The sequence below is a fragment of the Pistacia vera genome, unplaced genomic scaffold (genome assembly GCF_008641045.1).
Source record: "Pistacia vera cultivar Batoury unplaced genomic scaffold, PisVer_v2 Contig566, whole genome shotgun sequence".
Lineage (NCBI taxonomy): Eukaryota > Viridiplantae > Streptophyta > Magnoliopsida > Sapindales > Anacardiaceae > Pistacia > Pistacia vera.
This window is the reverse complement of record NW_022196408.1, coordinates 198,375-220,683: the sequence shown is the minus strand read 5'-3', so window position 1 is coordinate 220,683 and position 22,309 is coordinate 198,375. Positions and strand designations below refer to the sequence as shown.

The following is a 22,309-nucleotide window of genomic DNA, read 5'->3' as shown; positions in this document are numbered from 1 at the left end:
ATTACCTGTTCAGTAATGCTACGGGTACACCATTTTTTTACTTCATTCTCTTACACCATGACATGGCAGATGACATGACAGTGCCACCTCATCTACCACATCACCCAACTGCCACGTCACTTACCCCTACGTTTTAAAAAAAAAAAATTGCAAACTCCTAAATTTCAAATTTCCCATTTGCGCTAAAACCCACATCCCAAATCGATTTCAGTTTATTATAAAACAGAAACCCAAAAATTCTTCCACACTTTCCTTTCAATTTTTGAAACCCTAGCCACCACAATCTCCAACCTCAGCTCGTCCCCACGGCGACCACCACAGCCGCACCAGTTTGCTGCCATCTAACTCTATTATCTGGCGATTAAGAGTCACTGGTAGGTTACTGTAACCATAACTCATCTCTCTTGCGCGATCCCAGTGGCATCTCTCGGCTTATCCAAATTCCCTTCATTTTCACAGATTATTACTTTTTAAAGCTGAAGTTGTTTATCCTTTTGTTTTGCTCTTCGGAAACAGTGATTACACTAAAAATAATTGTTAATGATTTATTCTGATGAGTGCCAGATTGCTGCTATGCATTGGTGAGTTGCATTGTTAATGATTTATATATGTTTATACATCATATGCTCAGTAGAAATTCCAGTTCTGGTACCTGAATGCTACGTGGTCATTTTTTGGGCATTTTATATATTTTAGCATCAAAAGAATGAAATTTCCATTTAATAGAGCAGTTTCGGAGAAGTGGACAAAATTAAAAGGATTGAAGTTGCATCATTGTTTGAATCCCCTATATTTTGTTCTTTATGCATGGATGCATTTGTTTTTAACATTTTATAGGCAATCCGTTTATTTTGAAAAATTTTTCAAAAAATGTCATACATTTTGTTTAGTTTGAAATTTTATAAAAAAAGGTTATACATTTTTTCATGTTGGATGAAGATTCTCCCCTTCGCTGTAGTACTATGCTGCTGGTCAAGCTTTGATGTTTTGTTTTATTTTCCTTTTTGGTAATATTTATTTGTTATAAATCTGCTTCTTTTTCCCTTATTTTCAGCTATTGCATACCTCAACTGCCGGTAACTTTTCGAGGAGGATGTGATTTGGTCTTGTAGATGAGATGGACTGGATAAAAACGGAATGGTGAACTTCAAGGAATTTCTGTTTGCATTCACTACAGAGCTGTATATATCTGTGTGTATTACATTATCTCTAATTGTTGTGTCGTTACCATGTTCCTCTGACATAACTGCCAATTTAGCAAGGTACAATTGGTTTGGCTACGGATGAATATCTGTTTGGTGTTGTTCTTGGAGGAGTTGTGTAAGTGGCCTCGTGATTGTGTTCCTTTTTTTGAGGTGATGTGCATATTACACACAGCTGTGGCTTCATCACCACTGTCAAGGCCAGTTGGTAAGATATTCTTTGGTGATACAATGGGGAATTAAGATGCAATGATGGAATAGTAATATATACACATTTTTGGAAGGTTTTTGGCCTGAATATCTGACTGGAAATGTTAACAAACTCAGTTTGCATGTTTTTTTTTTTACCCTATATTATCTAATTATTATGGATTCAGTAGCTTGGATGATAATGTGGTTTTTTCCTGCATTTGGTTTTATTTTCCGTTGAGAGATTTCCATACATTTGGTTTAGTATTAATGTATTATAGCCTCTCCCTCTATCTATGAATTATGTGCGTTTACTTGATGGGGCGTAAAACTTTAAACTTGTTACAAGCATCATGATTTTGCAGTATGTTTAACAAGATGTACTTGCAGTTTGGTCTTGCCTTTTTTATGTACATGGTAAAGATATACAGATAACTTGTTCTGTTGATTCATTATTGGAGCGTCAGTAATCAACATCTTCTTCTTGTATATGTGTGCCATTTTTTATTTTTTGGTTTTTTTGGTTTTGTCGATCTGAAAATTGAGTTGTTAAAGAATACGATGTCATAATTCGTAAATTTGTAGGGTCATTTGCTAGCATTGTTGATAATTTTAGTTGTAGTTCTGTTACTGAAATTGAAATGCACATTAAGTGATTGGTTTTTGTAAACGAAGTTTAGGGTTTAGGGTTTGGATGTAGGCTGGTTTCTGCATAAGGCTTGTCAATGTGTTAATTTAATTACATATGTTCTGCAGGTTGGACGGGGAACATGTTGTATTGGATAAGGTCATTCAAGGCATGGACACTGTGTATGCATTATGCAATTGAAGGCGGAGCTGGAACATACAGCGGAAAACCAAGAAGAAAGGTCACAATTGCTAACTCAGGAGAGAAACCCAAGAGCAAGTGGGATGAGGAAAGATGAGCCTCCTTCGGACAGTTTTAGATAATTGATTCACCTTTTTTTTTCTCATTGTATTATGTTCATGAAATTTAATAAAATCTTGACTAAGATCCAACAGTAATAGGTGCCTCTTGGAAATACTTTATTTGGCCTTTTGTATCCAATAACTGTTCTTATTCTATTTAATGAGCTTGACTAAGCTTAGTTATTGCGTTTCTTCTCTGGCTGCACTTGTTTTCGGTGGTGATGTTGAGGGGAGTTTGCTGGAAGTTTGGTGGTGTGGTGCTGGGGCTTTTTCTGCAGATTTTTGTTGCTGCAGTGTTGCATTTGTGCTGGAAAATTAAAAAATTCCATGAAAAATGCAGTTTATGCAGTTTTTTTTCCCTTCTCTGTTGTTTCATCAAGATTGGAAAACTGCATGAAAAATGCAGTTCATGTAGTTTAGTGGAACAAAAGATATGATGTTCATCCAATTATGTCTTGGACAATTACAAATTGTTAACTTTTTTGTCATAACAATGAAAATGAAAAATACATCCAACAGGGCATTTCCATTAAATAGTAGAAGGAGAATGTTGCATATAAAGAAAATATATTTAATTAAATTATACAGAACTTGTACAGAACATGTGTCTTAACTATGTTTTTGAATGAGTTGGGTTATGAAAACTTGTACACAAGCGACATTACAACATGAAGAGTGTGAAGTGATGAACTGGCTGTTTTTGATCAGTTTATTTTTACTGCCCCTTTTCTCCAAATTGCAATTACTCTTGCTTGCATCCTCCTATCGAGTACCGACAGCGACCTCCAATAGTTTCGCATGCTGAATATCTACAACACGGGGAGAACATAATAATTAATGAACCAATTTAATTATGTTATATGGTTTGCTGGTGGACCTTACCATTCAGGTTAATCATGAAAATAAAATATAAAAGAAATTTGAAAGAGGCAATGAAGGAAAGGGAAAGTCACCTTGTTGCTGCAATGGTGCCATGACTAAGTTCTTTAGTTTGTTCTCTTCTGATCAGATTCAACACTCAGAACCTGCAGCCACGCCCCAAATATCAACCAAAAAATGTGAAAGAAAGACATATTAACACCATTAACAAAGTTCCCAGTTCAAGATAAAAATATCAAGCCAAATATAGAGACGATACCTTGTTCTTAGTGGTTATCCAGCAATTAGTTCCCTTATTATGCAAAGACTTTAGTCTTACTATATTTTGGATGCCTAAGAACACAAAAGAACATTTAACATATAATTAACAGTTAACTAGCACATATTTACAATGACATATGCAACTAAGCACAAACGAAATATCATTAGAAATACTCTCCAAATACTACATTTTTATACAAAGATGGGATTATTTTGGGCACTAAAGTTTGATGAAGCTTAATTTTCATATTCCATACCCAAAACCATTGAATCATACATTACTTTTCTTCTGATCAGAAAAACAGTCAAACTTTCTTATGTTCTAAAAGTTCCCCAGCATCAAAATAAAGTTATGCAAGTAAAATACTATAGAATCAGCTTCAAAATCAAATATATAGCAGTACAAACAATACTTTTTAAAGTTCCCAAGATAAAAAATACCTTATATTTAGTGTCAATTATTTTTAGAGTTAACAATTGAGTGATCCGTTTTCGAATAATCTGCATCAAACAAACAAAGACAAATTTAACATGAAACGCATACACAATCAAACACTTGCATCAGTGAAAATGAAGGGAGAAATCTAAAGATTACCAGATTCACGGTCTCATGGGATTAAAATAAATACTCCCAAAATGACAGCTAAAATAAGTGCTCCTCAACTGAAACCAAATCTCAAATCCGCTACTTTCTCTGTTTCAACATATTCAAAATATTAAAAAAAAAATAAAAAAAAAATTAAATGGAGCTGATTTCAGTTATTTGTACATCACTTTTACTTTACTTTCTTTGCCCTTTCCTTAATGTCAACATTTTAAATAAAAGAATTGAAAAACATTTAAATCACTGTTTCCAAAGAGCAAAACAAAAGGATAAACAACTTCAGCTTTAAAAAGTAATAACCTGTGAAAATGAAGGGAATTTGGATAAGCCGAGAGATGCCACTGGGATCGCGCAGGGGAGATGAGTTATGGTTACAGTAACCTACCAGTGACTCTTAACCGCCAGATAATAGCGTTAGATGGTAGCAAACTGGTGCGGTTGTGGTGGTCGCCGTGGGGACGGGCTGAGGTTGGAAATTGTGGTGGTTAGGGTTTCAAAAATTGAAAGGAAATTGTGGAAGAATTTTAGGGTCTTTGTTTTAGAATAAACTGAAATTGATTTGGGATGTGGGTTTTAGCGCAAATGGGAAATTTGAAATTTAGGAGTTTGCAAATTTTTTTTTTGAAAAAAAAAAACGTAAGGGTAAGTGACGTGGCCGTTGGGTGTCGTGGCAAATGAGGTGGCACTGCTATGTCATCTGCCACATCATGTGTAAGAATGAAGTAAAAAAATAGTGTAATAGTAGCATTACTGAATTGCAACAATAAAGCTACTTGCACTAACCTAAGGTGTACAAATTCAATACTAACTCGCGTGTCAATTCCCTCCAAAGCCTTAAAAAAAAAAAAAAAAAAAATTTCAAAATGAATAAACTCTTTCAAACTAAAAACAGAAACCCGCCACTTGAAACTAAAAACAGAAACCCGCCATTGACCAGCAGTGTATCCTCTACCACCACCACTGTGGCCTGTCATCTTCCACCACTAGCGTCAGCCGTCGTCGTCCACCACTAGCGTCAGCCGTCGTCGTCCACCACTAGCGTCAGCCGCCGTCGTCCACCACCAGCGCCGACCATCATCTTCCGCCAGCACCCGTCATTTTCATCTGCTGAATTTATAAAAAAATTGCTCTCAAAATAGAAACCCATAAGATTGAACCATCTTTTGCTTCATGGTATTATTTCTATAGCTTTAAAACATCATCTAAGAACAATATAGGAGCTTGAGAGTCATGATAAAATGCTATAAATAAAATGTTGTACTTGTTAACATCCGTTGCTTATGTTGTGGTTTGACAATTGTTAGACTATTTCATTGCAAAATAGTTTATTTGTCAATTTATTTCTTTTTATTGCAGGTTGTGCTTTTTTGAACTTGGTCTTGGTGTTTTATCAAAGTTCCAAAGATGGAAGAGTGTAGTGAAAAAAATCCAGACAACTCTTCTTCTCATTTCAATGTTGTGGAGGTAATATTTTGTTGGTAATCTCTTTTTATTCATTAATATGATTTTAAATTTTTTATGGTATTGTTCCTATCCTTTTTGTTGTATTATTATATTTTAATTATGGCTATTATAATATCAATAAATTAGGATAATCATTTTGAAGAAATGGAAGATACAAGAAGTGCAGAGGAGGAATGGGAGCCTAAGCCTGGAATGATTTTTGATTCGCTTGATAATCTTGTCCAACACTACAAAAGCTATGGGAATAAAATGGGTTTCGAAGTTATTATACGATCTTCAAAGAAAGGATATGATGGAGAGGTGACAAACGCGACACTAGCTTGTTCTTGTATTGGGAAGTCACGCAGTAACCCCGTAAATGCTTTTAAAATGCATCCAGTAACAAAAACTGATTGTAAGGCTCGAATTGGTGCAGCTGTACGTTCTGATGGCAAATGGAAAATATGTTCAGTTGTGTTTGATCATAACCATGAACTCAGTAGTCCTACCAAAAGTAGATATTTCAGAAGCAATCGAATTATACAACCATATGTAAAAAGAAAGCTTGAAGTGAATGATAGGGCTGGGATTAGGCCAAATAAAAATTTCAATTCCATGTTAGTTGAAGCAGGCGGTGCTGAGAATTTGCCTTTCCTACAGAAAGATTGTAGGAACTACATTGAAAAAGTTAGGAGGTTACGACTTGGTGTTGGGGATGCTTCTGCAATCCAAAAATATTTTTTGAAAATGCAAAATGAGAATTCTAATTTCTTCTACATAATGGATTTAGATGAAGAAGGTCGATTAAAGAATGTTTTATGGGTGGATGCAAGAAGTAGGGCTGCATTTAAAGAGTTCGGTGATGTTGTGACATTCGACACTACATATTTGACCAACAAGTATGATATGCCGTTTGGTGCTTTTGTTGGTGTTGATCATCATGGTCATTCGATACTGTTAGGTTGTGGGTTAATCTCCAACGAGGACACAAAGACATTTGTATGGCTTTTTCAATCTTGGCTTGCATGTATGTTGAATTGCGCTCCTAAAGCAATAATCACTGATCAAGATAAGGCAATGCAAAATGCAATTGAGATTGTGTTCCCTGGTACACGACATAGATGGTGTTTGTGGCATATAATGAAGAAATTGCCTGAAAAACTTAGAGGTTATAGTCAATATGAACAGATTAAGTTTTCTTTGCAAAATGCCGTGTATGATTCATTGACATGTGAGGAGTTTGAAGAACGTTGGAATAGGTACATTGATAAATACAACCTTCACGACAATAATTGGTTGCTTGGATTGTATAATGAAAGACGACGTTGGGTGCCGGCTTTTGTAAAAGATACTTTTTGGGCAGGTATGTCTACTACTCAACGCAGTGAAAGTATGCATGCATTCTTTGATGGATATGTTAATTCAAAAACCACTTTAAAACAGTTTGTGGAACAATATGAGAATGCATTGCGTGATAAAGTGGAAAAAGAAAGGGAGGCTGATTTTAAATCTTTCAAATCATGGATCCCTTGCATAACCACTTATGCTATGGAGAAACAATTCCGAGATACATATACCACTGCAAAATTCAAAGAGTTTCAACAAGAGCTAGTTGCCAAGGTCTATTGTGATTTATCTTATTTCAAAGAGATTGGTTCCTATATGGAATCTATAATAGAAGAAGATGTTTTGGTTGGAGAGACTCAACGTCGTGTTCCTTTTGTGGTTTGCTTTGATGAAGCAACTTGTGATGTTCGTTGCAATTGTCGATTGTTTGAGTTTAGAGGAATTTTATGTCGACATGCAATTGTGGTATTGATTCGTAAGCAAATTTCTCATGTACCAGAAAAGTACGTTTTAAGACGGTGGAGGAAAAATATAAATAGACACCATACCAAGGTGAAGATAAGTTATAATAGTTGGAGCACTAATCTTGATGAACAACGATTTGATGAGTTGTCTAATTTATTCAGTGTTGTAGCAGATTTGGCATCAAGCAATGAGGATGACTGTAATATGGTGAAAGAAATGATCAATGATATGAAGAACAAATTGATGTCAAATAAAAGTTTCGGGATTGATAAAAGACCAAACATGTCAGGTAATAGTAGAATGATTTGTGAAGGTGGTGATGATACTTTGAAAGAAGGGAGTAGTAATATTCTTACTCCATGGGCTGTTCGCAGCAAAGGTCGTCCCCCATTCAAAAGAAAACAATCAAAGGTTGAAAAAATTGTTCGTAAAGTAAAAGGGAAGAAATTGCGACAACAAGAAGTTGCTATGAGTTTGAATCCTAGTCTCACACTTGGATTTAATCAAGCAACTCAGGTATGCAATCCATTTATGTTTCTTTGTCTAAGTTGATGTTTACATGTGAATTGTAGAAATGTATGCACCCAAAGATTGTTATTTTAGAATAACATGTGGTTGAGTTCTTGTTGTATGTTGCACAGGGATCAAAAGAACTTGAGTTTTAGGAAGTTGGATGCTCATGTTCATCAACGGAAGGGCAGCAGCTCCAGGTGCTTATGATTCTTTAGTTTTCTTATAAAAATCATGTATCAAAATGATTGTGTATTTATTTAACTGCTTGTGTGTGGTTTCATTGTTGCTTGCCATATTTTTGCTCCCTTAATGTGGTAGGTTAAGATTGGTGCCTGCAAATGCTAGTGATGTGAATGAGTTGTTCATGGATAATGCATTGATAAATGATGCATGTCTTGGTTCGGGAGCACTAGAATTAACTTTCTAATATTGTATTAAGATGTTTATTAGCTGTATTATTTATTTTTATTTTTTTGTAGCAGGTCTCCAACATTCAACATTAATTTCAGGGGAGACTATTGGGTTGGTGCAGGATTTTCTGGTGCTACAGCTTCGTTTTTGTTCTTTGCAATATTGGAAATTTACAGATTTTTGGAGTTAGTATAGTTTTTTGTGTGTTGGATCTGCTCTTGAGGTGTTCTGGTGCTACAACTTTGTTTTTGTTCTTTGCAGTATTTGGGTATGTTGGTTGTTGTGTGGTGGGTGGCGTTGGTGCATGGCCAAACAAATGATTCTGGAGAGTTTTGTTTGGAGATGCAGCAGCAGAAAACTGCATTTTTGCAGTTCCCAGAAGTAAGTTTGGAGCTGTGCAGTGCAGTGTTTTGTTAAAAAGATTGGTTGTTTGTGCAGTGTGTTCTGGAGTTGCAACTTCAATGCTGCATTTTGCTGGCTATTAGTGCAGTGTTTTTGGGGCATAATCTTTGTATAGATGATCTTGCAATCTTTTTGTGATATGTAAATACTAATCCATATTTGCAAGAAACAACAAAAAATCCAGTATATGTATATACACATAATTATATTCATAATAAGTTACTTTTTATTTTTTTTGGGTAAACCCAATAATTTTATACAAGAATAAAAGAATTACAACTTGGGAAAGGGGACTCCCCTTTAGAACTAAGAACCTTGGGCATTCCCAAGGGGCAAAACTACAAAAGCTATACAAGCTAGAAGGAAATCTCAAAAACAAAAAAGGCACAAACAACATGGACCACACAAGCTGTAACAGACACCTGAAGACTGCACACAGCACCAAAGGTAGAGAACAATTGCAGCAGCTTCAAAAACTTCACACACGCACAAGCTACACCAGTTGCAAAATCTCCCAGAAAGAGCAAACAGAAACTGAAAAAACTGTTGCATCTTCGACCAAGCTATAGCACTTCCTCAGCAACAACACAATTACAGCATAATCCTCCAAAATACTGCATTACCCGCCAAAAATCATGTAACCAACAACCAAAAGCTGCACAAACTGCAGAAAACTCCCAACTGCAAACACACACTGGATAGCCTATACAAACTGCAACAACCTTCTACAAATTGCGCACACTGCATTACCCACCACAAATCCTGTAACCAACAACCAAAAGCCCCACAAACTGTAGAAAACTCCCATCAGCAAACACACATTGGACAGCCTATACAAACTGCAACAACCTTCTAGAAATTGCACACACTGCAAAAAGCAACATCTCTCAAACCTGGACAAACTACCCGAAATGCAACAATTTCCTAGAACCTGCAAAAATTGCAAAAATGCAGTTTAGCTAGAGCTGGAGTTTAGACAACAACCAATCAAACAAGCAAACCATATATTAATATTGGCTTATAAAAGCTAAAAGCAAAAAAGCTCCGCAGAATTCCTATTTTTTTTCCCTCTGTTCTTAGACACTGAAAGGATTTGGGGCTAGTGGTAAAATGAATAATTCTGTGAAGTATATGAAATAAATGCTTAATCATAACATTTAATAACATAATCAACAAATAAAAATAATCAGCAAGCTGACAAGCCAGAAGCTCATGGAAAATACAATCGTAATAGTATTGACTTATCAGTGCAGTACTCCCTTCTAGAACTTTCAATGTCTTAGACAAGGCATTACAGATAGCCTCTTCTTCTGAAATGACAAAAGTTACTTCTAAATCTGAATAAACCTGGAAACAAGTGTCCAGATACCGTTAAAAATGACTTCTCAGAATTAAAAAGCTGAAAGACAAATTACGAGAATGAATCTTGAAATTCATCTTACGGCTACACAGCTGGATCAGACAAATATGAATCTTCCTCTTAAAATGAAGACAATTAAATACCTGGTTTTTCAGAAGACCGCATACAATTGCAGCATGGGAAGGCAAAGAATTTCCTGAAAGATATTTTAGGACCCCGATGGAACTTGGGAGGCTGGACAGTTCAAAGTGATCAGAGATGTCCAAGAAAAGACGAGATCCAGTTTCTCTTGTGACATCCAAGAGGTGTACAAAAGTTGAACTGGTAACAACCTCAAAATTAGCAATTCCAGAAACAATAATGTTAGATTCTTGAATAGATAAAAAGGAAGTAGAATTTCACATCAGTTTGAAGGTCTAACGTAATTGACTGCCTGAGAATTGTAGATATCATACAAATTAATTTTTGCACAAAGATAAGTGATGGTATCAAACCGATATTTTGCCAAGCTAATAGTCCCATCCAATACTAGCTGACTAAGATTTTAAATATTTATTCCAATTCTATTTGACAAGCAGTTTACAACTGTATATGACTGTCAATATATATATATATATTTGAAATGAAAATCAACTTATACAATATATCCAAACCTTAACCTGTCTCAAAATTAGCAAATTCCAGGAACTACCACCTGAGGCTTCAGCTTCTTTATAAGCTCCACCATCAAATCTGACTAAGCTGGTGCTTCAATTACTGTGAGTACATCAAATCTAACTGAGGCGAGGCGAGTCATGGCAGCATCTGGCGAGGCGTGGAAACAACGATTGCAGTTGGTTTGGCGAGACGCGGTGGCTTTTGGCGAGGCGTGGAAACGACGGGAAGTCTTTGGTTTGTCAGCATCTGGTGAGGCGTCGCGGCATCTGGCGAGGCGTGGCACAACAACGTTTGGCGAGACATGGAAAAGAAGATTCAGCTTTGGTTTGTCGGCGTCACAGTGTGTAATGAATTTGGAATGGGATTTGGGAAATTTTTGGGAAATTTTGAGACATTGACTGTGAGATGAGAGGTAGAGAATGAGGGGCTTTGCATTGCAGAATGAATTTGATTTAGGGAGTCTGATTCAGGAAGTGAAATTTGAAAAAAAAAATATATATAATTTTTAGGAAAACTGATGTGGCAATTAAGTGATGTGGCAGGTGAGGTGTCATTTGCCACATCAGTTAGCACTTAGGGTTGTACAATCTCATTAGTGCAGATAGCAATGCTCAAATTGCAAACCCAACATATTCTCTTTTTCCAAAGCTTACATTTTACCCCCCGAAAACACACACAAAAAAGTTTTATAGAAAACCCCATAAAACATGGGGTATTACATCTTCCCCTTAAAGAAATTTCATCCTCGAATTTTACACACATGGAGAAATCTCACATTTCCATATTACTCCAATACAAAGGATAATTCTTGTAATAAGCACTTATGGTTTAGAAACATTTTATTCGGTTCTTCTTCATTGACACTTGACATGGGCATATATTCTCTACAAAAGGTTATGGGCACACCATGCTTCTGCTACGTCACTCTGATTGTCTCATCCAAAACTTACCTCATTCATAATCAAGACTAACGCTTGGAACCCATAAATATAGGTGATGCAATAAGTCTTTTCACTATCTCACCAACGAGGGTAGCCACCACTAAATTACGCTTTAAAGGTTCTAAAACTCGACCAACAAACTCTGCAATTGCATATGATATGTACGAATAAGTGGATCCATGATTAATCAAAGTAAGGGCCTTATGGCCAAAAATAGATAACGTATTAGTTACAGCCTCTAGCGTAGCCGAGGCCTCTTGCTGTGTCAAGGCAAAAACTCAAGTTTAAGTATAGTAACCATAATAGGAATAGTGTTCAAAATAAGAATAGTTTTGGAAATAAGAATAGTAACCAGAATAAGAATTGTGGTCGGAATGAGCATAGTAACAAGACAAGAATTGTTATGCCTCAAAAGGCAAGCCTATGTCAGCACAATTAATGTCTCTTTGTACCAGTTGTCAAGCCCATATCTCCAAAGATATTCTCACCAACTTTATCTCATTTCAAAGAGATGAATAGACGAGAGCCTTCCATGTGTCAAGGTAGTTTGCAAAAGCTCTCATTGCATTGAGTGCAAATGTGAATAAATGGATTTTCTCTTCCCGAAGAAGAGAGGCTGGTGGCTGGGCTGAGATTTAGCTTCAATTCTTTCTCTCTGTAAAAACACTGTATTTCTTCATCTTTGTATGTCTTACGGGCAAATTCATAGAAATAGTGAGAGATCAAATAAAATAACAGTGGATGTAGGAGTCGCTTGTTGCATCCGAACCACTATAAAAACCCCTNCAAGAATGTTGGTGCAGATCTTGTAAAGCAGGTCGCGAGTGCAACTAATACAGCCGCTGGAGATGGTAATTTCTTCTTACTGTTTCTTGACTTTATTTTGGTAACCTACTAGAATTTTTCATGGATTCATATGATTCTAGATGATGAGTTGGGTTGAGTTATTTTTGGTTGGCAGATTGGAAAAGCAAAGCAACTTAAGAAAAAACATTACAAAACCACAAGAAATCCGCAACTTTAAGTTGCTTGGGTTTTGCTTTCCTTTTTGAATTGAGTCTTTGAGTAACGTCCTGATTTTAACCTTCTTGAAGTTTACATGCACGAGTCAACTTGGAATGGCAGTCATTTCTCTGGCTCTGATGACAGTCGTACTCTAAGAGATTCTACGCATGCATGACTAGAAGAAAACTAGTATTTGTACAACTAGCCATCAACTTTAAATGTTGGAAGCACAAACTTGAGTATTGTTTGGTCCTATCAATTTCAGTGGTAATATGATGATACTATGAAAGCCTTGGTGTCTAGACTCTAGTATGAACTAACAGCCTGTAGAGGAGACATAATTTGTTTCAATATGGGTCCTTTCACATCACTTAAGTAGTTCTTATCGCTGGAGATTTGCTACTTATCTCCTTTGCAGCTACAACTTGTGCAACTGTCCTAACCCAGACAATACTAACAGAAGGCTACAACTCTGTAGTTGCTGGTGTAAATGTGATGGATTTACGCAGTGGTATTAACATGGCAGTTGATGCAGTCATATCTGACTTAAAAGTCAAAGCGCAAATGATTAGTACCCCAAAAGAGATTACACAAGTAGTGGAATTTCTTTAAAAAAGTTACGTATAAGTTGTGTATGGTGAGAAGCATCGAGCTACTATATAATTATAAGAAGTCTTACCTAGTCTAGAGTAGGAGACATTGATGATTTTTTAGTGTCCCAAAATCTCTAACATCTTTTTGTAAATGTGGTAAATGGTTGTAGCCTAGCAATGATTCTATTATCTTGTGTTTCGTTTAGATAATTATAGCAAGATGAAGTGAACATAGGAGCAAATAGAGTTTTTAGAAACTATGCTAAAGATATATCTGTCCTGATAAATTGAAAAGTGTTAATTATCCGTATTTGCTTCTAGGTTTAAAAATCATTCTTTTTTAAACTTGCTTTTTTGAATTTGCTATGAATAGGTTGCCACTATCTCTGCAAATGGTGAACTTGAGATTGGAGAATTGATAGCAAGAGCAATAGAAAAAGTTGGAAAGGAAGGAGTGATTACTGTTGCTGTAAGAACTTTTATTCCTTTAACTATATTATACCATTTAACTTTTACAAATAGGTCAAGCTTATGCATTAATATGCAAATTTCATAGGATGGAAATACTTTGGATAACGTATTGGAAGTGGTGGAGGGAATGAAGCTCGGACGAGGCTATGTATCTCCATATTTTATTACTGATCCAAAGACAGAATTGTGTAAGTTTCAGATCTTTGTCATTCTAAATGATGATTTTTTACTTTCATCAAAGGATTTCTTGCTGTATTGTGGTAAAATGAGGTTTCCATTATAGGTATGTGTGTTGGAAACTATGTATATATATAGTGTAAAGGGTATATTTGTAATTGTTGAGTGTGTATGTGTTTGAGTTAGGTTGTACTGTTGAAATATAAGAAATATAGAAAAGAACATGGTATCAGAGCTCTGGACGCGTAAACCCTAAACCCATTTGCTTGTTTTTGTTTTTCGGCGACGTCTGACCTTGCCTCTCTGTTTCGACGACGTCTGAGTTTGTTCTTCCCTCTGTTTCTGTTTTTCGGCGACGTCTGACCTTGCCTCTCTGTTCCGACGACGTCTGAGTTTGTTCTTCCCTCTGTTTCTGTTTTTGGGCAACCAGCGATCTCTGGTGACGTCTTTGTCCTTAGCCTCTTTGTTTCCGGCGACGTCTGAGTCTGTTCTTCCCTCTGTTTTTGTTTTTCGGCGACCTTTGTTATCTCCGACGACCTTGTTTCTCTTTTTTCGGCGAGTGCTGATTCTGTTCCAGTCTCTCTTCTCTGTTGTTGGTTTGGTGCAGTAAATCATTTCTCTCTTCTCTGTTGTTGGTTTGGTGCAGTAAATCATTTCTTTTAAGTCAAAATGGGAATGCTTTGAGACATGCTTTGATCAGAATATTCTGAGGAACCTCAAGTTGAAGGAAGGTAAAGCTGTATCTATACAACAAAAGTCCACAGGTTTGATCATTTGGTAAGCCACTCGTAATCCTCTATACTTTTGTGTTGGCTTGGAGTTGGAAAATGTGATACCAGCGCTGTTGTGAATTAAGCCAACGTGGGGTTGTTGTAAATCATTTTTGGCTATCCTTTTGTGTTGGCTTGGAGTTGGTGTGATACCAGAGTTGTTGTGAATCTTGGTTGTTTGAGTTGTTGTGTTTGCTTAGGTTGTTTGGTGTTGAGATTGTTGTGAATCTGTGGAGTTAAGAGTTATTTGTTGGACAATATGACAGAGGACGGTAAGATGATGGTGACTGAAATTGTCACTTCCTCCACCAAAATTACTGATCGGAAATTATTGGGAAAAAGGAATTATATTCAATGGAAGCGGATTATCCGACGATATGTGTCTAGCATTGATATGGAAGACCATTTAATCGAGGATCCACTTGAGGAAACAGAAAATGATAATAAAACTCGAAAAAAATGGCTCATGGATGATGATATACTCTTCAATCAGATTCAGAACACTCTCAATTCGTCCGTGGATGATGTGATTGGATACTGTGATACAGTCAAGGAGTTATGGGAATACCTAGAGTTCTTGTATGTTGGTAAACAAGACCTATCTCATGCCCATGAATTGTTATTGAAGATCTATCGAGCAAATATGCAAGAGAAGACGTTGCTCGAATATTATACAGAGATAAAACAAGCCTTTGAAGAAAAAATGGCTATGTTTCCTGACCCTACTGATGTGAAGATGATGCAAGCACAAGAAGAACAAGTGGTAGTGCAATGTTTTCTGGCTGGGTTGAGACCGGAATATGAGATAGCTCGTACACAACTTCTTACCGATGAGACTTCCCTCTCTTACGGATGTCTTTGCTCAACTTCTCAAAGTTAGTAAGGGGGAAGATCGAGGAGTGTCTAAGGACAAAGAAACCCTTAAGGATCCTAATGTTGATCATGCGGCCTTAGCTAGCATGAAGTCTGGTGATGGCAAAGGTAACAAAGGGACAAGTCGTGATACCAGGAACAATTGTGGTAATGGCCCTCGTACTTGCTTTCACTATGGTGCTGAGGGTCACGTAAAAAAAAAATTGTTGGAAACTCCATGGCAAGCCATTGAATATGCAAGACACTCAGAAGTTTGCTCATGTTGTAACTCAAGATGGTCTCTTACCCACGCCATCACAAGTTACTATCTCTGCAGCAGAATATGCTCGTCTCACTCAGAATTCTTGCTCCCAGTCATCCATCCCATCGACTACCACTACATTAACCCAGTTAGGTAATCCTACAGCCTGTTTGTCCATTTCTAGTAGTAACTGGGTCATTGATTCTAGTGCTACCCACCATATGACAGGCGATACAGGTATTCTCTTTTCATTTACACCTTCTCCCAATTTGTCTTCGATTACCTTAGCTAACGGGTCTACTGCACCTACTGTTGGATGTGGTACTGCCCATCTCAACAAATCTGTCTTTTTCCTCTGTCTTGTGCCTTCCTCATTTTTCCTTTAATCTTTTATAAGTTAGTCAAATTACTAATGCATTCAATTGTATATTTCAAGATCTTGGGACTAGGCGGATTATTGGTAGGGGCCATGTATCAGGTGGCCTATATATGCTTGATGATGTCTCCACTCCTGTCTCTCAACCTGTTGCGTGTACTAGTGATTCATCTTTACCCATATTACATGGTCGCCTTGGTCGTCCTCCCTTTCCCATTTTGAAAAGGCTGTGTCCTAGTGTAGGGTCAATGTCACACCTTGAGCGTGAGGCGTGTCAGTTTGGAAAACACCATAGAGTGTCCTATAGCCCTAGGATAAACAAAAGAGCCACAACCCCTTTTGATGTTATACACTCTGATGTTTGGGGTCTCTGCCCTATGTTGTCTAAGTTTGGATATTGATATTTTGTTATTTTTGTGGATGATTTTTCACGTTTAAATTGGTGGTTGTACTTAATGAAAAATCGTTTTGAATTATTCTTTATATTTTGTACCTTTTATGTTGAAATACAAAATCAATTTATTTCATCTATTAAAATTCTCAGAAGTGATAATGCCAAAGAATACTTTTCTGTCCCTTTCTGTCTATTAGAGGTATTATTCATCAGTCATCATGTGTTTATACACCTCAGCAAAATGGAGTTGCTGAACGCAAAAATCGTCATTTATTAGGAGTAGATCGTACTCTCCTTTTTCACATGAAAGTCTCTACAGAATTTTGGGCGGATGCTATCTCTATAGCATGTCACTTGATCAATCGCATGCCTTCTTCTATTTTGGGTGGTCAAATCCCGTTCTCCATCCTTTTTCCATCACAGCCTTTATTCTCTCTTCCTCCTAAAGTGTTTGGGTGCACGTGCTTTGTTCAAGATGTTAGACTTCATGCATCCAAATTTGAACCTAGGTCCCTCAAGTGAATATTCTTGGGTTATTCCCGATATCAGAAGGGTTATCGCTGTTTTTCTCCTCTCCTAGGTAAGTACTTTATCTCAGCTGATGTTTCCTTTTTTGAAACCATTCCATATGTTGAGTCCTCCACTTCATCTACTTCTTTTGAAGCACCCCTTGATGATTTTCTTGTTTACAATATTACCCATCATAGTCCTCTACCATCTCGTCCTCTTATCACCTAGGTCTACTCTCGCAAAGTTCACCAACACCATGTGACACCTGCAGCAACATCTGATCCACTGCCTTGTTCCGGATCCGGTTCCTCCTTCCTCTGACCATGATCATGATCTTCCCATTGCTCTTCGTAAAGGTAAGTGCTCTTGTACCTATTATATCTCCTCATTTGTTTTCTATCACTTTTTGTTTTCATCTTCCAAGTCTTTTATTGCCACTTTAGACTTTGTGTCTGTTCCCAACTCTGTGTCTGAAGCAATTGCTCATAATGGGTGGCGAAGGGCTATGGAAGAAGAGATGTTGGCTCTAGAACATAATGATACATGGGTTCTAATGGAGTTGCCTGAAAATAAAAAGGCTATTGGGTGCAAATGGGTTTTCACAGTGAAGGCTAATCCGATGGGATTGTGGCTCGGTTGAAAGCTCGGTTGGTTGCTAAAGGTTATGCCTAGACGTATGGTTTGATTATTCTGAGACATTCTCCCCAGTGGCTAAAATGACTTGTGTCCGGCTATTCATCTCTCTTATAGCTTCATATTGTTGGCCTCTTCACCAACTTGATGTAAAAAATGCCTTTTTACATGGTGATCTTCTTGAAGAGGTTTACATTGAGCAACCTCCGGGGTTTGTTGCTGAGGGGGAGTCAGGAAAGGTATGCAAACTGAGGAAATCTTTATATGGCTTAAAGCAATCTCCACGGGCGTGGTTTGGGAGGTTTAGCGAAGTGGTGACTCAGTTTGGTTTACATAAGAGTGTTTATGATCACTCTGTCTTTTATAAGCAATCTAGTTTTGGCATCATTCTTTTGGTTGTTTATGTTGATGACATTGTAATCACTGACAGTGATGATGTTGGCGTTCAGAGTTTGAAAAACTTTTTGGCTTCCAAATTTTCACACAAAAGACTTGGGCACTGTAAGGTATTTTCTGGGAGTCGAGGTTTCTCGGAGTAAGAAAGGGATTTTTTTGTCTCAACGCAAGTATGTGTTAGATGTGATGACCGAAATGGGTCTAAGTGAGGCTAAGCCTTGTGACACTCTTATGGTTCCTAATGTGAGATTGAATGCTGAGGATAGAGAGATGTTTGGTGATCCAGAGAGGTACAGATGGATAGTTGGAAAGTTAAATTACCTTACAGTAACCCGTCCAGATATTGCGTTTTCAGTGAGTGTGGTGAGTTAGTTTATGTCATCTCCTAGGAGATCTCATTAGGATGCGGTCCTCCATATTTTGAAGCATCTAAAAGGAGCCCCTGGACGTGGGATTCTTTATAGTGATCATGGTCATAATAAGGTAGAAGGTTTTTCAGGTGTAGATTGGGCAGGATCCTCTGTGGATAGACGGTCTGTGACTGGGTTTTGTGTTTTTGTTGGAGGAAATCTTATTTCTTGGAAAAGTAAGAAGCAACCGGTTGTAGCTAGGTCAAGCGCAGAGTCTGAGTATTGGGTTATGGCACAAGTTATGTGTGAGCTCATATGGACAAGACATCTTCTTAGAGAAATTGGGTTTGGTGACCCAGGGACTATGGACTTGTGGTGTGACAACCAAGCAGCCATACATATAGCAAAAAATCCAGTCTTTCACGAGAGGACTAAGCATATAGAAGTGGATTGTCACTTTGTACAAGAGAAACTTGAACAAAAGTTAATTGCTACTAATCATGTTAGAACAGGGGAACAACTAGCTGACATCTTCACGAAGTCTCTAGTTGGTAAAAGGGTAACCTATATTTGTAACAAGCTGGGCATGATAGATATATATGCTCCAACTTGAGGGGGAGTGTTGGAAACTATGTATATAGATAGTGTAAAGGGTATATTTGTAATTGTTGAGTGTGTATATATATTTGAGTTAGGTTGTATTGTTGAAACACAAGAAATATAGAAAAGAGCAATGTGCTGATAATTTCTTGTTAAATTGTTCTGTTTCTTTTCAAGTTTATAAGATTGCTACTTCTACCCTTGGTTTCGTTTGAGGTTTTACTAGTTATGACTACTACAAGAAGAATTCCATTTAACACCATAAAATTTTCTTTTACATAAAAGTAAAAGCTGAAATATTAAATGTTGTTATTCAAATGTTGCAGGAACTTGAAAATCCCTACATTCTCATTCATTTCAAGAAGATATTAGACATGAACTCACTTGTGAGAATATTGGAGCTGGCTCTAAATGTAATTAACTTTTTTTCTCATCTTTTTTATGATGAATGGTAGGTAAATTATCAATATATTCATGGAAGAATTCTCATTTCTTTCTTCTTTTGCTGTTTGATCAAAAACTGAAAAACAGAGAACTCCTTGTTGTGGCTGAGGATGTGGAAAGTGATGCACTAGCTACGTTCATTCTCAACAAGCTTCATGCTGGTGTTAAGGTGATTAATTGGCTTTTCTTTGAAGTTACTTATATAGGCATACAACATTAGATGGTGCAAAATGTTATTGTTTGAAGATTTCGACAGACTGAAATGCTATCAACGTGTTTGTATATGTACACACTCATAGCCACAACCAGATGATGTTATTTTGTGTTCAAGAATATATTTGCCAGTGCACACAGTATTGTTATCAATGTTTTAATAAATTGCATATGTGAATACTAAAAATCACAAACAATCTCTTGCCTAATGTTGGTAATGCCAATTGAAGGACATTTACTATTATACTGATGAATTTATGATTTTAGGTCTGTGTTATTAAAGCTCCTGGTTCTGGGGAGAACAGACGAACAAATCTAGATGATCTGCTATTCTAACTGGTGGAGAGGTGATAAGAGTTTTCCAATTTTCAATCCGTGTTTCCCCCTTCTAGTAGTGCTTATGATGACATGATTAACTATTTAATGTGTAGGTTATCTTTGAAGATCATGGTCTAACTCTCGATAAAGTCAAAGTAGAAATGCTTGGCACTACAAGAAAGGTTGGTATATAGGCCTATGGTGTGCTACAAGTGTTTTTTGTAATACAGCTGACACAGTTTATACCAGGTCACTGTCTTTGTTGATGACACTATCATTCTGTATGGTGGTGGGGATATGAAGTTGATCGAAGAGAGATGCGAGCAGGTACACTGGTGGTTGCTTATGTTTCCTTTGTTGATTTTTTCCTTAAAAGCTTTTTCTTCAGTCAAATAAATAGAACATTTTATTCTTCACTCAATTAGCAAATATAGATTCTATGAGAGACAATTATCTTTATGGAAGTTACACTCGCTTTATAATATTTTACAGCTGGTGGTTGCTATGCCATTATTGTTGCTGCTAATAAAGCGATATTCTAAATACTGGGCATATTATTTTGTCATTAATTGTGCAAGCCTTACTGGCGGCATAACAGTAAGGGGTTAAATTTGTTGTATACTTTGCTCTTTCAATTGTAATATCATAGCCACTAACTTTTTATTATCAAAATAAATTAGGTTTTAACCTGAAGGATAATACTCTGTTGTATTATAGTCTCTTTATCTAGTTCTTTGAATTTTGTGAATATTTCAATCTTAAGAATTTCCTAACCAAGCTACTGGCTGATTTGTTAGTTTTGTATTATATTCTGCCAAGGAGTCTGTGTAGCATATTTTTCTTCTTTATTCTTTCTCTGAGTCTAATTGAAGTAGATATTGGTCTTTGAAGATACTCCGCTTCCAAAGTTAATATTGCTAGAATCGAAGAGTTCATTGACTGATACTACGATGAAATCTTATATTAAAAAAAATAAGAATCATGAATGTTATCATAGCCACTAGCTTTTTATTATCAAAATAAATTAGGTTTTAACCTGAAGGATAATACTCTTTTGTATTATACTCTCTTTAACTAGTTCTTTGAATTCTGTGAATATATCAGTCTTAAGAATTTCCTAGCCAAGCTACTGGCTGGTTTTGTTAGTTTTGAGTTATATTCTGCCAAGGAGTTAGTTTTCTAGAATAAGAATATACATAATGATGTCTGGTTATTGCTTATGAGGTAGTGGAACGGTATTTGTTGTTGAATGATAATTAATAAAAGCTTGTGGTTAATGGAGGCTAACTGTTTGTTTGTTTGTATTGAGAACATTATTTTTTAATTTACTTATTCTTTTTGCAGGATACATCATCTGCTGTTGCACGAGCTGGTCCTGGATCATCTGCATCAACCAGCTCTCAGTCCTTAAATAATTCTTCAAGTTCTACAGTGGCTGCATCTTCAACTAGTAAAGTTGGTCCAAGTTCATGGATGCACACTGTCTCATCTTTTACCGTTCCACCAGGATTATCTGGAGCTCCAGGGACACTAGGCCGTCTTGGAGTAGTGCCATCCCCACTGGAGAATGCTTCATCAGCAATTATGGATTCAAACTCTTCTGCAGTATGGAGACCCTGTCTGTCAACTGCTCCTGCTCCATCAAACCAAGCAATTCAGCATCCAATATACCCTACCCATCCATCCTTACCTCCTATAAGTGGTTCCTCTCAGAGACACTGGTTGCAGCACCCAAAGACGGGTGTCATGCCTAGGCCGCCTTTTTCGTCATATCCTGCTGCTTATCCTACTCCCTTTCTTTTGCTGACACGTGGCATACCTCATCTTTCTGTTGCATCAAATGATTCTTTACCTCCTGGTGTTTCTTCTACGGAAAATGTTGGTGCAACTCCCACATTTTCTGCTGCTTCGGGGCAACAAGTGGTAGGCGCTTCAGCAATGCAGACAGAACCACCTTCAGGAATTGGTACGCTCAGGGTTTATGCTAGATTACTGATCAGCTAGCAATGTAAGAGCTGTTTCTCCTTCATTATTGTTACCTGCAGTCAATTTTTGCCTCGTCAATCTTTCATGGCTTTGTAGATAACAGGGAACGTGTACATGAGTTCAACGCAAAGGAGGGATCTGCTGTCAATGAACAATTAGTGCATGGACAGCCCACAAGACTGATACAGGGTTTGTCTACTATTATAATGCTGAAACAGGAGAATCAACTTATAACAAATCTGCTGGCTTTAAGGGGGAGGTATATGTAATTATTACTTATGGTCACTTGTTGATAAGTTGTTAGAGCACTATGCATGTTATTTTGTTTATATATTCTTGTGCAAAGCATACTTCT

The 22,309-nt window shown here is 36.9% G+C and overlaps 3 protein-coding genes and 1 long non-coding RNA gene across 5 annotated transcripts; 3 read left to right on the top strand and 1 right to left on the bottom strand.

Moving 5' to 3' along the window:
* Positions 1 to 1,112: 1,112 nt before the first annotated feature.
* Positions 1,113 to 2,417, top strand: LOC116108464. Its single transcript, XM_031394713.1, has 3 exons — positions 1,113 to 1,140; positions 1,259 to 1,410; positions 2,148 to 2,417. The coding sequence occupies exons 1-3, from the start codon at positions 1,118 to 1,120 to the stop codon at positions 2,315 to 2,317; spliced, it is 345 nt and encodes a 114-aa protein (XP_031250573.1). The 5' UTR covers positions 1,113 to 1,117; the 3' UTR covers positions 2,318 to 2,417.
* A 672-nt stretch (positions 2,418 to 3,089) lies between these two features.
* Positions 3,090 to 4,512, bottom strand: LOC116108598. Of its 2 annotated transcripts, none has more exons than XR_004124656.1 (6): positions 4,451 to 4,512; positions 4,057 to 4,155; positions 3,903 to 3,962; positions 3,460 to 3,533; positions 3,275 to 3,346; positions 3,090 to 3,130 (listed from the first exon to the last, which is right to left on the bottom strand). It is a non-coding gene; the product is annotated as an uncharacterized LOC116108598 (long non-coding RNA). The 2 variants fall into 2 exon arrangements; XR_004124655.1 differs by having other exon boundaries at positions 4,366 to 4,477.
* A 1,161-nt stretch (positions 4,513 to 5,673) lies between these two features.
* On the top strand, positions 5,674 to 8,784 carry LOC116108485 (protein FAR1-RELATED SEQUENCE 6-like). The gene is made up of 6 exons (XM_031394731.1): positions 5,674 to 7,836; positions 7,924 to 8,030; positions 8,152 to 8,231; positions 8,316 to 8,374; positions 8,506 to 8,625; positions 8,683 to 8,784. Exons 1-6 carry the CDS (start codon positions 5,674 to 5,676, stop codon positions 8,782 to 8,784), a joined length of 2,631 nt encoding a protein of 876 aa, XP_031250591.1.
* A 2,016-nt stretch (positions 8,785 to 10,800) lies between these two features.
* LOC116108483 (chaperonin CPN60-like 2, mitochondrial) lies at positions 10,801 to 21,972 on the top strand. The gene is given in 12 exon segments (XM_031394730.1): positions 10,801 to 11,003; positions 12,382 to 12,455; positions 13,028 to 13,203; positions 13,576 to 13,671; positions 13,759 to 13,878; positions 19,320 to 19,404; positions 19,515 to 19,606; positions 19,918 to 19,972; positions 19,975 to 19,997; positions 20,082 to 20,150; positions 20,218 to 20,295; positions 21,313 to 21,972. Coding segments are annotated over 12 exon segments (1,731 nt in total).
* The last annotated feature ends 337 nt before the right edge of the window (positions 21,973 to 22,309 follow it).